The following is a 16922-nucleotide window of genomic DNA, read 5'->3' as shown; positions in this document are numbered from 1 at the left end:
CCCCTACAAGAACCTCGTTAAGCTCAGGCTGGCATACCTAGCTTCCACAAACACAAAGAGAAAATTCCACTGAGAAATGTATTGCTCCTTGGTCGGATCGAAGAACTTACAGCCGCTTCTCTTGACACAGCTTCTTCAACCACGCCCCTAAAATGTGATATTTGGCTTTCTTTCGCGCCGTAGGTCAGGGCGAACTGGCGGGCTGGGCCCGGATCTGAAGATTGCGAGGATTTCTTCGAGAAAGTCAAGGTATTGGAGGCCCAGTCATCGCGATCGCGATCTCCGGCTTCAATGCGGGGAGTGCTGCTGCGATGGCATCCAGTCCCAAGGTGAATCGAACCCGAGTCATTGAATTTCGGAAAAATCTCGAAAAGGACCAAAGTAGCAAGGTCGAAGCTTAGGATATTTTCGATTAAGTGCAATGTACACCAAGACCTCATCAGCAATAGAAAAATCCAAGTGCTGTCGTCCCCGTTCTCATCTCTTGTTGTTGATGTTACGTTTTTAAAACTTATTTTGGCGGGAGTGTTTGCGCTACTCATCCAACGGTGGCAAATCCGGCCACGCGGTGATTCCACAGCCACAGTCACTGGCTTCGAATCTACAAGCGTCCAAATGGACGGCCACTAACTAGTTGGAAGGCCGTGGTTCTTTGCGGCAGGAAAGAAAAAATTTGGGAGGGATGGGAACCGAGAGGCTGCGCAAGGAGAGCCAAGATAAGTTCCTGGGCAGCTTGCCCCTTGGCGTCCGGATCGTCCAGCCAAGAACGCCGGGCATAGGAGCCAGGATTGCTGCCAAGCTTTGCGATGGGATCGAGGCTTTGCTCGTCCAGTTGTTTAGCGGCGCTTCCAGCAAATCCAACCTGTTTCTTCAAGAGAACTTCGCGCCGGTTGGAGAGTCTGGGCCATTGGCGGACTTGCCAGTAACTGGCGCTCTCCCGGTAAGCTTTGTTAATGGATTTGTCTTCGCATTGTCTTGATTTTTTCGTTCTTTTCTTTACAGGAATGCTTGAATGGAGAATTCGTGCGCACTGGACCAAATCCGAGATTCGAGCCTACAGCAGGCTACCACTGGTATGAATGTTTTTTTTTTCGTTTTTTCTTCTCCATTTTATCCCCATCTTACTTGTAGGTTCGACGGAGATGGGTATTTACGTTTTCCTCTTAGTTCTATCATGCGTTGGCTTACACGTATCTTTGTTCTTTGTTTCAACCAGAATGCTGCATGGTCTGCGAATCAAGGACGGGAAAGCAAACTATGTCTCTCGCTACGTGAAGACCTCCAAGTTAAAACAAGAGGAATTCTATGGCACTCCAACTTTCCTGAAGGTGTGTATGGTTTTTCTTCCTTGGTTCTTGGTTTTGTTGAAGCTGAAATCCCTTTGAAGGTGGGAGACTTGAAAGGAATACTTGGGATTTTCTTAGCGAATGTTTTTCGGCTGCGAGTTGCTCTCGGTGTTGTGGACGCAGAGTATGGCATGGGAACTGGTAAAACGAAGACTTTTTTTTTTAATTTCATTTAATCGTGTTCTCCGCAGCCAATACAGCCATGGTGTATCACAACAAGAAACTTTTAGCACTATTAGAGGCTGACAAACCATGTAAGCTCGTTTCCTCTTTGTTTTTATCTTTGTAGGAAACATTATTTTTGTTTTTGTCAGATGCTATTCGAATGCTCGAAGATGGGAACCTTGAGACAATTGGCGTGCTTGACTATGACAAAAGATTGTCTCACGCTGTTACTGCTCATCCCAAAGTTGACCCTGTGACAGGTTAGTTCTTTCATTCTAAAATATGAGCTAAAGTCAAGCTTTTCTTCTTCTTTTTTACTTTTCTTCAGGCGAGATGTTTTTCTTCTGTTACCAACAGCAAACACCATACGTAATCTATCGCGTCATTTCGAAAGATGGAACTTTGCATGATCCGGTAAGCATCAACATCCCCGACCCCGTGATGATGCACGACTTCGCAATCACGGAGAACTACGCAGTTTTCATGGATCTTCCAATGACTTTTAAACCAAAGGTGGGACAATCACACACACAAACAGTCTCTCATCTTTCGTATTTATTTATATATTTATTCTGGTTTACAGAACATGGGTGAAGGAAAAATGATAATCTCGTTTGACAGCACGAAGAAGTCCCGCTTTGGAGTGCTGCCTCGCTATGCTCTCAGCGACAGCCAGATGCGCTGGTTTCATCTTCCAAGTTGTTATATTTTCCACACAGGTTAGAATTCTCACAGTTTTCTCTAAATGTTCTAACATTGGACCTGTTGATTCTAAGCAGCAAATGCGTGGGAAGACGGGGACGAAGTAGTTCTCGTTGCTTGCCGCATGCCAAAGTTCGACATGGAGCTCATGAAAGACACTAACGATCATGTTCTCGAGCTGTAAGTTCTTTTCTTTTTCAAGTCTCTACTTCTCTTTTCCTCACAAAATCCTTGGACACAGCTACGAATTTCGGTTCAACATGAAGAGCGGTGCTGCTTTGCAGCGTCCACTGTCAAAGGGACCAGCGGTGGAGTTTCCTCGCATCAACGAAAACTACATAGGAAGGTTATAGGCTCTCTTGAGAGTTTGCATCCATAAATCTCGTACTTTCACAGGAAGCAACGTTACGTGTATGCTGCCGTTTTCCACGATCAAGTGAGGATCAAAGGAGTGGCGAAGTTTGATCTCCACAAGGATCCCGAGCTCTCCAGGGATGGTGGTAATCCCGTTGGGAGCAATGTGGTCGGGGAGTTCATGTATGGAGGTCGCCGGTTTGGCTCCGAGGCGGTGTTTGTTCCAAAGAGCTCGGACAAGGACGCGGATGAAGACGATGGCTACGTCATCTCTTTTGTTTACGACGAAGGGGCGGGGTAAGATGAGAGTTCATCTTCGTGTGCTCAAGCTTTTTCATGTTTTTTTTTCTTCCAGAAAATCGGAGGCAGTCGTGATTGATGCCAAGACAATGGCAGCCGATCCAGTTGCTGTGGTCTCGATCCCTGTAAGGATTCCTTATGGTTTCCATTCGATTTTTGTGAATGAGGTGAGATTGAGTTTCCTCATTGGTTTTCTCGTCCTAATTCCTTTTTTATTTCCCGAGTTTAGGACCAGCTAGAGAACCAAGCATGAATATTGTTGAGAAACTTATAATTGATCACAAAAAAATACATATACTTGGCAAACGCGATGGTGGATTCTGAATTATTATTATATAAATTGTAAACAACTTATGTTTTGTAGAGAGATCGAAAAGACATTGGTTTGAGTTCCAAACCAGTCCCTGGAATACGAAAGACACTCAATCAGGATCTTGTATAAACGTCTCATGAAGGATGCATTTCCCAAGATTTTGCAAGAAAAACACTAATAAGATTACCAAGAACTAAGAGGAAGAAATCTGAGCTCCTTTTGCAAAGAGAAACTTCGCAACGCTTCCAAAATTTAAAAGATGACACACACTTCCCAGAGGACGAAAATTTTCTTCAACCATTGTTTAGAAAAAATTGTTAAGTAGAGTCGTCTATATTAGTTGCTATTTCCCAGAGACTCTTGTAACCTTTGGTTCCCCAGAGCATAGGCCTTGCGACGTTCTTGTCTTGGGCCACTCGCTCCAAAACGCGCTCCTGGAGCTCCTTCTTAAACTTCCTCTCCTTGTCAGCGCACTCGAGCCGCTCTATAATCCATTCCTCGGACAAGTTCTTCTCGCGCGCAGCAAGCTCCGCGGCTAGCTCCTCCTCCACCGCTACAAGCTCGGCGGCTCTCTTCTCCTCCCTCGCTGCTAGCTCGGCTCTCCGCTGCTCTTGGATCTCTTGTCTCCTCTTTGCTTCCTCTCTCGCAGCAATCTCGGCTCGGCACTGCTCTTCTCTTGCCGCTGCCTCGGCTCGCTCCTCTTGAGCTCTTTCTGCCGCTTCTCTTTGCTTTCGCTCGTTCTCGGCCAGCTCGGCCGTCGCTTCCTCGATCATGGCTTCGAATGCTGCTCTAGAGATGGCTAAAGAACCATCCATCCTTCCAAAACGGTGGCAGTACCTTGACGATGGATCTCTCTCTGATGGGCTTCTTCCTTGCGTATAGTTTCCCGCATTGATGTCTCCTCCTGATCAGCACAAAATGGTTTTTCGTTCGTAGATTTTGATCAGCACCATGGATCTTACCTCGTTTCCACCTTCTGCCCATGCTCTTGCCAAGCGACGCTCGTGCTCAGAGACAGGAGATTCATCCAGGTACGTAAGCTGCGAACTTAAAATCGAAATCTCGCTCTCTAGTGTGAAGGAAAAGTATACCGTGGGCATTTGGACGAGGCAAAGCTTCCGGTAATATGGTATCGTTGATACAATCGGATTTCCAGACATTTTCAAGAGGGTGAGACGAAGCGATTGAATTATCTGAAACCGAGTGATTAGAAAAGACAAGCTTGTATTTTCTTTCACCTGGAGAGACTCTTCGTTGTCAAGTTTGTTCCTGGAGATGTCGAGTGACTGCAAGCTCTTGCATTTCTAGCGAAAGAAAGGACGAGCGAGATTATGTTTTCGAGTGGTTTGTGTGGTCTTTACTGTGAGATGCGCGACGTCCTCCTCCAGGCAAAGCATGTTTCCGGAAAGATTAAGTTGACGCAAGCACTGGCAGCAAGAGAGTCCTTTCAAGCACTTGATCTGCAAAGCAGTGATTAAACTCACAAAGCAAACGAAGAAAAAGAATCCTTGCGTGCCTGATTATCTGCCAGATCGAGTGCTTCCAAGCGGGGGAGTTTATCAAGTCCTTCCACATCTTCGAGCAAGTTCTACAAAAAAAAAAAATTCTCTAGCGTTCTATCGTGAGGTGGTTTCTTACTAGAACTGCGAAAATTATAACGCTCTACCTGGTTTAAATAGAGGCAGCGAAGATTCATGAGGCAATCCAGACCTTTGATCTTCAGTATTGCTGCAAAGAAATCCTCTCAGAATAAAAGAGAAGAAAGAAAGAAGATAGATACCATTCGACTCGAGGTGGAGAGTTTTTAATCCAGTGTACTCTTCGAGGCCTTTAATCTCGACTATGCCCTGGAACAAAGACGTGAAAGCTGTACAAGCAGTGGAAAATGCCTCATTACCCTGTGATGGAGATGAAGAACCTCGTTAAGCTCTGGAAGACTCGCATACCTAGATTCCACACACAAAGAGGGAATCCATGAGAAGAATCCTTGCGATCGAAGATCTTACAGCCGCTTCTCCCGACACAGCTTCTTCAAGCCCGCCGGGCTCATATCAAAGCTCATTTCTTGCTTTTCCCCCCTTTTGGCCCAGGAACCCTAAAATGTGATATTTGGAGAATATTCTTTCTCCGCCACGTCAAAATTATAGCGCGAAAGCCACGTCACTAGCGTTCTTCGCCCCCGTAGGGTTAGGGCGAGCGAAGAGTAAGGGAGGAGCTGGCGCCGCGGGCGCGCCCACAGCGGAGGTGAGACCGCCGGGATCTACATGAAGAGGATCCGTATGGACTCGGAGATGGAAGATTGCGAGGATTTCTCCGAGGAAATCAAGGGATTGGAGGCGGAGTCACCCAGGGCCAAGATCGCGGCGAGGCGATCCCTCGTCTTCTCCAGCTCCGGCTTCAATGCGGGCAAGGTGGAGAGCGCCGCGGCGGTGGCGTCCAGTCCCAAGGTGAATAGAATCACATATAGTGATCGCTTCATCCCCAGCAGGTCGAGCTCCAACCTCACAGGCTTTGCGCTGCTCGATAAGTCGCCCTCTTCCAACGTGAGTAATGTCTCTCACGGCAGCGAGACTAGAGAGGACAGCGCCGCTGCTTACTCGATGCTACTCCGGACGGAGCTCTTTGGCAGCGATCCCGGGGGGCCTATGGTGCCAAACACGCCCGAGAAGCTCTTGGGGGGATCATCCAGGGACTCTGCGAGAACTCCGATGAGCCCGACCAGGAACCTGTTCAGATTTAAGAACGAGCACCGTGGCGGTGCTGGAGCTTGCGCGTCACCCGAGTCACCATTTTCTCTCTCGCCGGTTGGCCTGGATGTTGCTCTTGCTGGAACGGTCACTAGCCCGCGAAAGGCTCCGCGGAAGATCGCCAGGTCTCCTTACAAGGTGGGAGCTTTTTGGGGGAGTTCGCTTGGTTTGATGCTTGGATTTTTCCTCTTTCCAGGTGCTGGACGCGCCTGCTCTTCAAGACGACTTTTACTTAAACTTGGTGGATTGGTCGTCGCTCAATGTTTTAGCTGTGGGACTTGGACCGTGCGTCTATCTCTGGAGCGCATGCACTAGCAAGGTAAAGTTTCAGGCTTTCTCCCACTCCTATCTTGAAGCTTTGTTTTCTTTCTTGTACAGGTTACGAAGCTTTGTGACTTAAGTCCCAACGATGGTGTTTGCTCGGTTGGATGGACGCAACGCGGAACGTATCTAGCAGTAGGAACGAACCTCGGTGAAGTTCAGGTATGGCTTGAATGCTATCTTGTCTTTTTTAAGTTCTGTTTTCTTTCCAGATTTGGGACGCGACACGGTGCAAAAGGGTCAGGACGATGGGAGGTCACCGAACAAGAGTCGGAACCTTGGCTTGGAGCTCAAACGTCCTCTCGTCTGGCAGTCGTGATAGGAACATATTGCAACGAGATATACGAGCCCCGGAGGATTTTGTCAACAGGCTTGTTGGGCATAAGTCTGAGGTGTGACAGATCTTTCTTCTAAAACATGCTTGCTATGATTTCTCTCAATGGTTCCTGTGTTGCCCAGGTTTGCGGTCTCAAGTGGTCTTATGATGACCGTGAGCTTGCGTCTGGTGGTAATGATAATCAGGTTTGGATCCCATGTGATTGTATTGTTTTACTCTCTTCTTGTTTTTCCAGCTTTTTGTTTGGAATCAACTATCTACTCAACCAGTTCTCAAGTTTAGCGAGCACACCGCTGCAGTAAAAGCCATTGCTTGGTCGCCGCATCAGCATGGCTTGCTTGCTTCTGGTGGCGGTACCGCGGATAGATGTATAAGATTTTGGAACACGGGGACGAGTACACATTTAAGCTGTGTTGACACTGGTAGTCAGGTATGATTTGTTATTTGTTTTCTCGTTTCTAGTGCTCTTCTTTTCACAGGTTTGCAACTTGGTATGGTCAAAAAATGTAAATGAACTTGTTAGCACCCACGGGTATTCGCAGAATCAGATTATAGTGTGGAGATACCCGGCCATGTCAAAAGTAAGTTGGTGTTCTTCTGTGACTTTTTAATGTGTTCTTTGCTCCAGCTTTCTACTCTCACGGGACACTCCTACAGAGTTCTATATCTTGCTATTTCTCCCGATGGCCAGGTACGCGGCTGCAGCGAATTTTTTCAAGCTGACTGTGTTTCTTCCTTCACCTTCGTAGACAATTGTCACCGGAGCGGGGGACGAGACATTACGGTTTTGGAATGTTTTTCCTTGTCCAAAGTCTCAGGTACATCAATTGATCTTGATTGAAACGGCTGATTGAGAGTTCTTGTTGCAGCAGAGCGCTGTTCGAAATACAGGAATTTGGTCCTTGGGACGAACTCACATACGGTAGCTGGTGTTTTTATTGCCAAAATTTTGGTAGTGTAAGTATTGTATGTATTTCTTCAAGAAAAAGACGTTTTATTTATCACACTATCTATAAAATGCTAGGGGTTAGTATGGATATGCTTTCAGGTATATTCCTAGATATATTCATCTTCCAACGCTCCAAATACTCTTCCAAAGCTTGTTATATTGTAAGTAACAAAGTATTTGGTAATACTTTTCCTCTTTTTTAATAGAATTTACGGAACGCTCCAAATATTCTTTTTTCTATATTATAAAAAAAAGTTGCCCAATATCTTCCACACATAATGAGGTTGGATTCTAAAGGCCTTTATTGTAAATATTGTATGACCATAAGATGTTATAGAATTTATCATAAACCACTAGATTGCCATCCACTTGCATTCTTAAGAAATAATTTGTTATTTTAGAACTTTTTTTTATCCTAAATCATGGTATTTATTTTATAAAATACAAGATTACAATTTAATTGCATATGTAAAGAATAATTTTGATGGGTGGATATAAATGCTAAAGTAGTATAAATGCTAAAACTGAAAATTCATAAGGCTTCTAATACATGTATATCTCCAAATGAGTTTACTGGCTCTTCAATATAAAAGACATTGCTATTTTCATTCTCTTCAACTGCATAAAAAATACTAAATCTTCCTAAAATATACTTTAAAATTCCGAAAGATAGTATCTCAATATCATTTTGATAAACCTTTTTGAATTGATGTAGATGATGGTCTTAATGCCGTTCCCATATCTGGAACAGAGTAATCAGGAACTGTATTACAAAGTAATTGATAACGTTCTAGAAGTGGACGATTTAAAGAAGTTAAGAAAATTATAAATCCATTATTAATATATGTAATTGTAATTGCAGCATAGGGTCTTAGTACTAATTATATTAATTGCAGATTCTATTGATTCTATAACTAAATCTCTTACTTGTGGTGAAAGATTTCTAGGATTATCTCTTGTTATTTATACAGCTAAGACTTCACTGATATAAATTATAATATCTAAGCAAACCTTCACTTTAAATATTTTAATTTTATAGAAAATTAAAAATATTATTTTCTTTATACTTTATTATAGAATATCCAAATATTATTACCTTTGTATTGTTTAAATTGTCATTATATAAATAAACTATATTATGTAGATCCTCTCAAATTCATCATTTAGAGCTTTCCTGTGGTCTTGGGCCATCCAGTGCTGGAGTGTCTTCGACCTTGTATGTGGATTGTGATGGTTACCACGTGCAAAAGACCCCAAAAATATGTATTATTACTACTACTATTATTATTATACAGATAATACCTAGATAAGCTTATAATGTCATTAGTTGCTAAAAAAATTCTATTTTGGTATAGCTAACCTTTTTGCATGTTCTATAGATTTCAGAATTATTTCTATTTGTATTAAAAAAAATGTGCATATTCATCTATATGTTGTTTTGAAACGCACCTTTGACTCAGCAGAAGGCATCGACACATTCTATGACAGAATGGTTTAGCTCACACTACCAACTTTTATTTCGTGGTGGATGACATCCATGGGGATGCCTGGAAGCTGTGAGTAATCCCATGCCATGAGTAGATCCAAAGCTTGCCTTGCCCGGCTAATGATTCAGAATACTTGGCCATCATATCAGCCTTCAGCTTGCGAAATACCAAGGATTCTACCATGTAAAGTGTGTCAGGAATTCACAGCTCGTTGTTTGCCAACATTCTGGGAGGTTCATAAGCAACATATACATGATCTCTAGCAGCAGGTTATTGAGCTTTGTTGGCACTTTGATCAGGTCAAATTTATTAGTGTCTCCCAGGAAGAGAATTTTTGGGCAGATAACTTATCTTATGAAGCAATCACTTCAATGAGGAAGGCACAAGCTCAGATTTCTGCAATGACTATGGAGGATATGGAAGTTATGGTGGATCCTCCAACCCATTATCATGAGCCTGATTTCCAAGTTTTTCTCTGCAGTAGCATTGATTCAATCTATATTAGTAGTTCCCTTTCGGACAGGTTGCTCTCTCTTCTTCTTAGTTATCATGATGTCTTTGCAAGACGAGTAACATTTTTCTCCTAAGGATCGAGAACCCAAACACCAATCCCAGCTTGCTAAAAGCACGGACACCAAGCTCTATCAAAGAAGGCTGTATAGAAAGGAGTAGTGGCATCCTTGAATAATGGTGCTAAGCTTGGACTTCATCTAAAGGCTCCTCAAGCTTTGTTTTTGTCTCTATGAAAAAGTTGGTTTAGAAGCTATGTTAGGCATTTATCCATCTTGCTAGTCATCCATTTCAAAATATTTCTTGATCAAAGGCAAAGGAGGTCTTATCCAACAATAGAAGCTCCACTGGACTATCACCAAACTCTTGGGCTATTGAAGTGGATAAGATGAGGTACTAGGGGTAAAAGTTAGTGATTTTGGACTTTTGGTTCCAGCCTCAAAATATTTTGGAATGGTGTACATAGTGTTAATATATGAAGTTGGACCTTTGCCTTTGCTAGAAGATGGACTTACCTCGAGACTCTTTTGCTGTAGAAGTTGCTGGTAGCTATCTTGAGTCTTAACCATAGCATTGTTATCTAGAGGCTGCTTGCTGTTGTGGATGAGCTGGCCACTACTTAGGATGAGAATCCAACATCTCTCACTTCTATGTCTGTGGACTTTACAATGAGTGCAAAATGGGGATGGCTCAGCATCTCTGAAGTGTAAGGCCTTCACCTCCTTGAGGATCTTGTCTTGCATCTGCTGCTACTGTTGAACAAACTCTCGATCTGTAAAAGCTTTGTCTTGTGCTGGAGGCAACTTATCCTCCATCTTTAAAGCTTTCACTCAATTCACTGAGACAATCTGAGTTGGTTGAGCGATGCTGACTTGAAGGATCTTGGACTGGAGGCAGGTTAAGCTCTGTTAACATGCCCACTCAACCTACTCAACATACTGAAAAAGATGTTGATAAATAACATACTTCCACTTTTGCCACCTTGTGCTGGAAAGTTGGCTTCAAAATGACCTGGATGACCAAAATTGAAGAATTTCCTTCAGATGGTGGAGAAAATGGATAGGAGCAACCATTAGGGGAGGTTGGCTCAGAGGAAATTGAACTAGAGGGACTTGGATTGGAAGAACTTGAGGTGGATGAGTTGTGCGAGTGTAATCCACAAAATGAGTCTTGCAATCCTTCATGCAACTGCATATATGGATATGTATAGGAAAATGGCCTTTGGTTTGTGGTCATGTCTGAATAGGCATGACGCAACTCATAAAAGAGTTTAATTACATATTACAGGATTCAGACTTGAATACCAATAAAAACATCTAGATCTAGCATCCATGCTTTGATCCAATCACAAACATAAAGCTTTGATGGATCTAGATCATGCTAAAAAACAAAAGAAAACGTAACTAGAATTTGTCATAGATCTTTTGATCTGTCCACATATGCCACAGATTATGACTCAGCTGAAAAGTGTTGACAATCCAATTAAAATGTGTAGTAAATTTTTGATAATTCTATATTAAGGAAAACTAAAGATTGGCAATAAAACAACACATTTTCACTTGAAACCTTGACGAGTTCTTTCGACCAAATGGGGATTGGATTGCCCTCGCACATCGATCAGGGCCTCCTGTTTGGCTCGCTGGGCCTGTGGCATCTCTCTAACACGCTGGTAAGCTTCGCCAAATCCCCCAATGCCTTCAAGCGCCGGACGTGGTTCCCCCTCCCAATCCCATCGCTCCCAGCCGCGCTGCGATGCCTGGAGCTCTGGATCCTCCTCCTCGCCGTGCTCATCTTCCTCGCCACGCAAATCTCCCACATCACCGGCGACCTCCGCCGCGGCCACATCCCATCCGCGCACCTCCAGCGCCTCCAGCACATCACATTTGGGATGTTCTTCCTGGCCTACACGATCACCGGCCTGGCGAGCGAGATCTCCGGCCGCCTCCCCCTGCCCGATGGCGCGCTCCATGGCATCTTCGCGCTAGGGTTCCTGATGGAGCTCTTCGTCTTCCACTTGGGCCATCACCCGGGCGACACACTGGAGAGCTTTGTCCACATGCTCATGCAAGTCGTACTGGCGGGGCTGGTTTTGGCCATGGCGCTGGAGATCGCGCATCCGTACAGCTTCCTCGCCTCCACCGTCCGATGCATGCTCCTGGCGCTCAAGGGCTCGTGGTTCTTCCACATTGGCTTGCTCCTCAATTACCCTAGATTCCTGCCGCTCGGCTGTGGCGCGCACCCGGGCGGGGGATTCCCGGTGTGCGCGAGCGCCGACCTCCTGCGGGCCAAATCGATCCAGGTGCTGGTGTTCGGATGGCACGCGCTGGGGATTCTCGTGGCGACCATCGCTGGGTATGCGTTTCTTGTGGGTTTCCATGGCGGAGGCGTGGCGATGGAGCGCTACCAGCGCATTGGGTCGCGGCCTGGGGTGTTACACACCATCGAGGAGCTGGAGATCAAGAGCGAGGAGGTTGCTACTCCTGCTCCGCGGAGCTTGTCGCGGAGGAGGAGCTACAAAGGTATGGCTACTCCATGAGCGAGAGAACTAGGCGCTAGAATCGCTTGAGGGAGGAGAATTTGTTCATTCTCAGTACTGAAGCTAGTGGAGGTGGCGATGATAATGTTGGCTATCGATCCTTTACATATACTGATGCCCTGATGCCCTGATGCAGAACGCCCTGATGCAAAACGAAAAAAAGAATCTTCTCATCCTTCGTGGCCACCTGTTTGGGCATGCCCCTTTGCTACAGACGTCATGCAAACGTACGTGTAGGGTGACCGAGAGAGCGCGATGGACTACGCAGCGCCCCCCAAACCTGAGGAAAACCATCAGCAGGAGATCTTGTTAGAACACGGGAGACACGAAGAACAATCTAAGCCCATTTATATCACTCTTATTGAAAATGATTAATTTTTCTGGTTTTAATTTAGCGGTAAAAAGAGCAGAAGTCGTGACCGTTGATTTTAAAAACGAGAAATGTTTTTAGGGCTACTTTCTAGCCAAGCATTTGTATGAAGTTCCACTTTCCTGGGCCTTCTTCACTGATTTGCTGAGTCGAGCAGCGTTAGCGTATAGCTCTTCGTTGCCAAACAGCTCGCGCACCGCTCCTTCGACGGCCTCCCTGAGCAACTTCTTATCCTTGTCCTCTGGAATGTCCAAAGGCGATCTTCCAGCGATCCACTGCAAACCGCCGGATTCCAAGTTGGTCTCCCATGATTGGTTTCCCGATCATTGGAACTGCAGCTGAGATGCTTTCCAAGGCGGAGTTCCAGCCAGAGTGAGTGAAACACCCGCCAACTGACGAGTGAAGTAAGACTTTTCTCTGAGCAGCCCAAGGTACGATCATTCCTTTCATCTCACGATTCCCAAGATCTGACTTTGGGCTCTTGTAGCGATCCAGGAACGCGGGCAGAAAAGGAGAAGGATCGCCCGGAACAACATCGGTACGGAACGCTAGCAGGAAGCTCTTGCCGCTCGCCTCGATCCCGAGAAGGATCTCTTCGAGCTCGGACGATGGGAGCTGCAGGCAGGAGGGAGCCGAAGGACGCAAAGAGGACAGATTGGGGTAACTTGATCCTGTCCAGCCACTCCAAGCACTCGGACGTAGCGCCGGAGTCCTGCCACTGCAGTGGAGACAAAGCGACCGGTGGTCCCGCGAGATGGATTGGGAGCTTGTGGATTTCGAGCGCGGTACCGTAGGCCTCTTCTTCGAGCTCGTGGCACGAGTTGACGAGGATGAGCTTGGCCTCTTTGGCTCGCGACATGCATCGCAGGAGCGCGTCCCACTAGCACTGGAGAGCGTCTGGAAACTGCGGGAACCGGGGGATTTCCGATCTGTGAGATTTCTATGACGGTTCTTTCTCTCTTTCTCCGCAAAAAACCAAAGATTGAATGGAGTGTCTTGAAAGCTGGGTACCCAGGCAGCTGGATCAACTTGACATCGAGATCATTGTCGTTGGTTTCTGTTCAACTCACCAGATCGAGCAGGGAAGAAGAAACTTACTAGTGAAAGGACTGTATATCTTCTGGGAGATGAGCCGTGGCATTTGGAGAATGATCCCACACTCCAGGAACACGGTGATGAAGAGAACCACTCTGGGAACTCCCAGCTTGTTTGCGAGATCCTGGCCAAATCCAAAATCCGACAGAAGAAACGAAATTGGAGTGCTGCTCGACTCGAGAGGTCTGGTCGGCAAGCTTTGCGGTGTCACGGCCTAACCGCTGGATCGGAGGCCAGGAGAAAGGAATCGATTCCACAGTGAAGGCTACCTCGGCGCTGAGATCTCCCCCGGCCAGATCTTGACCACTGTCTCGACCGCGTCTTGGTTGATGCGGAGCGTGATCCGTGCGAGCTTGCAGCAGAGGTTTAGCATGGGAGTGATATGGCCGGCGAGCAGGAATGGAAGAATGAGAATGTTCTTCATTTCTGCTGCGTCTGGAAGGCAGCTGAGAGCAGACCACCACCATGCCAAGTGGAGCGGGCTTCCTAGTCAGCTTCGTTTGAATCGTTTCTGTCCAATTTTGTAACCTCAAACACAAGGACCCCATAAAAAACTCTCAGGAATGGATTCTTTATAGCTGCAAAGTTGGAGGTGCGATGGAGTGGGCTTCCTACTTAGCCATGTTTGAATCAATTTTGTAACCTCAATATTTCTCTTCAATTTTGTAACACAAGGATCCCACAAAAAAACTCACACGAATGGATTCTTTATAGTTGACATTGGAAAACTGACTATCATCCATCAAGAATACATGCAATATGAAAATTTTATTCAGAGTTCTGAAAATATTAGATTCATTGTAAACTTTAATTTTTTGAAATTTATAATGTTTGTATTTTATTACAATTAAAAATTGAGCTCAAGAATGGTTTGTGCTTCTAATACATACGGTTTTTACTCTATACCTTTTATGGAGCAAAATTTAATCCTCGGACACGTGTGTTAAAGATAATGGAATGGGATTTGAGTTTCAAAACATTAGGCCACTGAATGAAGGAATAAAGATAAACACTTAAACATGTAACCAAAAAGTGAAGGAATAAGAGCATAAGTAATATAGAAATAAACTTAGGGCATTTAATATCCCAATGTCAAATAAAACAGAGTTAAATAAAGCCAAATAAAATGATGGTATAACATAAGGATATTAATACTCCACTAATTAGTATGGTATGGAACTTGGGCTTAAATTATATGTAAAACAATAACAAATACATCTAGTAGGGAGTTAAACTTTCATTATCCTTACTATACATCTAGAACCCCTTATAAACTATTTTGTTCAAGACAATATTTATATTCTGTAGATATGCTTAATTAAAATATTTAAATGCTTTCCATAAATAGTTAATAAAACCAAACATAAGACATAATAACAAGAGTGTCTTGGTGGACATGATAAGTTATCATTTAAAAACTATTGAGGGACTAAACTCAATATTGCAAGGGTTTTTATCTAGTGTAAGATAAAGCAAAAAAGAATTAAGTATAAACTCCTAAATTTGGACTTCTTAGAAAATCATTTAGTTTAGTATATTTAACCCTTAATATCCCAAAATCCTTAATCAATTGGAGAAAGGGGTGCATTTTTGTTTATAAACCTTTTCTTTTATATATTTGAACTTTAACGGATCATCTTTTGAGTCATTCTTTTTTATTACTCACACTATAGAATCAAATTATAAACCACTTGGGGACATAAGGATAACCTATATGAAAGACATTTAATAGGCTTGACATCACTCCTTCTAGCTCTTATTGTCCAGATTTTACCTATCATTTTATTCTATGACATTAGAGTAGAATTGAGAAACATGGAGTGGAGGAGGTGCCATTTATTACATAAGTAGATCTAATATTAAAGATTGAAATGATTATCACTCATAAGGCAATTTTTCATATCAATTGGGCAATTTAAAGAATTAGTGCCAAGAGCAATATATATTACTCTAGAATGATTGGGAGTCGAAGTCAATATTTCATATTTATGTGCTTAAGCTTGAGTTTTTCAGCAATGCCATGCTTCTAGGGCTATCAAGATTTAAGGGTAAAGGGCCACTAATCAAATTGGATTTACTATTGTGGGATAGATGTTCTCATCTCAATTATTTTGAAGATAAATTCCATGCTAAAGGAGTGGTTAGTTAAGTGAAGTTATAATCTTTTGAAAGAGGAAATTGAAAGTCTAGAGAAAGTAGGTTTCAAATTGAATGCTTTCTCAAATGTTGTTGTTAATATTCTTATACCACTGATATCAACATTAGACTGATATATATGACCAACTAGAAATGAGAAGGTTATATAATATAAGTTTTCCATTTCAAAGGATGCTATAAGGATTGCCTATTGAATATGATGGTCAATCTTAGAATTTTGGTTCAATTCTTATATAAAAATATAATAGATATGCTTATAAGTTTTTCTTCTATTCTCCCTCTATATGAAATCTGGATAGGTATAAGATGGATTTTTGCAAATTTGGACAATATAACTAACACTTTTTGACAACTCAATCACAATAATGAACTCCTTAACCATAACATTGATGTAATTTATCCTTGTGACTATGCACTTCAACTCTTTTACTAATTTGATCTTCTCTTCTATTGTGGAGCTTTAGAAGTGTTTTTAGATTGTTTTTTGTGTTTGGATCTATATTTATATTTATATTTTATTAGTCAAATTTATTTGAAAATATAGATTAAATCAGAATGAAAAAAATCTTAATTCAGGATGAACCAATCTTTTTTCTATGTTTAAGAAGTTGTGACCTTAGCTTGTGAGCTCAAAACTTAGCTTCTGACCAAAGCTACTTTATAAAAAAACTTTTGAGATGAAGTTTATATATATTTTATAAAGAAGATCTAAAAGAAATTTGAGCATGCTACCATACAACTCACTCCTTGGCCACAATCTCTTTTCAAGGGCTAAAAGATAATGAATATAATTGTAACATATGTGATTATGAAATAAGATTTAGATATATTGTCATTGTGGATTTTTAGAACTAAATAGGAATAAAATAGCCATTAAAGGCTCTCTCATTAAATAATTACCCTTTTTCCAATTAGCTTAAAGGAGAAAAATAAGATACATTAGTAGAGATGAAATTTTTTATCCTTCTTTGGAAACACAAACTTATATAGTTTTGAATCTAAATTCTTTTAGCTCAAAATTTTTTCTAAAGGTAGGAGGGCAACTCAATATGCAAAATCTCGCACAAAATTGTGTAGGGATTGGAATATATAAAATTTGGCCATATGGTCCTTCAGATGCATCAAAAGCAAAGATGCCTTAGTTTGAAAGAGTGAAGGAGAAGCAAAGCATGTAAGAATAAAAAATTCAATCAATTAACTTGTTCGGTTTTGAGAGGCAAATTGACTCTGCAG

At 42.9% G+C, this 16922-nt stretch overlaps 4 protein-coding genes across 5 annotated transcripts; 3 read left to right on the top strand and 1 right to left on the bottom strand.

Moving 5' to 3' along the window:
• Positions 1 to 609: 609 nt before the first annotated feature.
• On the top strand, positions 610 to 3296 carry LOC9660931 (carotenoid 9,10(9',10')-cleavage dioxygenase 1). Its single transcript, XM_002962831.2, has 14 exons — positions 610 to 940; positions 1003 to 1073; positions 1132 to 1146; positions 1217 to 1328; positions 1388 to 1487; positions 1538 to 1600; positions 1661 to 1771; positions 1840 to 2024; positions 2095 to 2230; positions 2291 to 2393; positions 2455 to 2559; positions 2610 to 2864; positions 2923 to 3034; positions 3097 to 3296. Exons 1-14 carry the CDS (start codon positions 683 to 685, stop codon positions 3118 to 3120), a joined length of 1650 nt encoding a protein of 549 aa, XP_002962877.1. The 5' UTR covers positions 610 to 682; the 3' UTR covers positions 3121 to 3296.
• Positions 3297 to 3459: 163 nt separating this feature from the next.
• LOC9662015 (dynein assembly factor 1, axonemal) lies at positions 3460 to 5275 on the bottom strand. The gene is made up of 11 exons (XM_024689565.1): positions 5187 to 5275; positions 5078 to 5126; positions 4961 to 5027; positions 4847 to 4908; positions 4697 to 4768; positions 4542 to 4640; positions 4419 to 4484; positions 4272 to 4373; positions 4143 to 4220; positions 4018 to 4084; positions 3460 to 3964 (listed from the first exon to the last, which is right to left on the bottom strand). The coding sequence occupies exons 1-11, from the start codon at positions 5240 to 5242 to the stop codon at positions 3498 to 3500; spliced, it is 1185 nt and encodes a 394-aa protein (XP_024545333.1). The 5' UTR covers positions 5243 to 5275; the 3' UTR covers positions 3460 to 3497.
• Positions 5276 to 5372: 97 nt separating this feature from the next.
• LOC9662014 (protein FIZZY-RELATED 2) lies at positions 5373 to 7589 on the top strand. Of its 2 annotated transcripts, none has more exons than XM_002962830.2 (10): positions 5373 to 6065; positions 6124 to 6246; positions 6306 to 6410; positions 6461 to 6640; positions 6708 to 6770; positions 6821 to 7015; positions 7065 to 7166; positions 7214 to 7276; positions 7335 to 7403; positions 7458 to 7589. In XM_002962830.2, the coding sequence occupies exons 1-10, from the start codon at positions 5445 to 5447 to the stop codon at positions 7509 to 7511; spliced, it is 1575 nt and encodes a 524-aa protein (XP_002962876.2). In that variant the 5' UTR covers positions 5373 to 5444; the 3' UTR covers positions 7512 to 7589. The 2 variants fall into 2 exon arrangements, with proteins under 2 accessions (XP_002962876.2, XP_024545322.1); XM_024689554.1 differs by having other exon boundaries at positions 7455 to 7589.
• A 3403-nt stretch (positions 7590 to 10992) lies between these two features.
• On the top strand, positions 10993 to 12461 carry LOC9660930 (transmembrane protein 45A). The gene is made up of 2 exons (XM_002962829.2): positions 10993 to 12050; positions 12204 to 12461. Exons 1-2 carry the CDS (start codon positions 11120 to 11122, stop codon positions 12302 to 12304), a joined length of 1032 nt encoding a protein of 343 aa, XP_002962875.2. The 5' UTR covers positions 10993 to 11119; the 3' UTR covers positions 12305 to 12461.
• Positions 12462 to 16922: the final 4461 nt, after the last annotated feature.

This window comes from Selaginella moellendorffii, unplaced genomic scaffold (genome assembly GCF_000143415.4).
Source record: "Selaginella moellendorffii unplaced genomic scaffold, v1.0 SELMOscaffold_2, whole genome shotgun sequence".
Lineage (NCBI taxonomy): Eukaryota > Viridiplantae > Streptophyta > Lycopodiopsida > Selaginellales > Selaginellaceae > Selaginella > Selaginella moellendorffii.
Note: the sequence above shows the minus strand (reverse complement) of the source record. Positions and strands in the feature narration are given on the sequence as shown.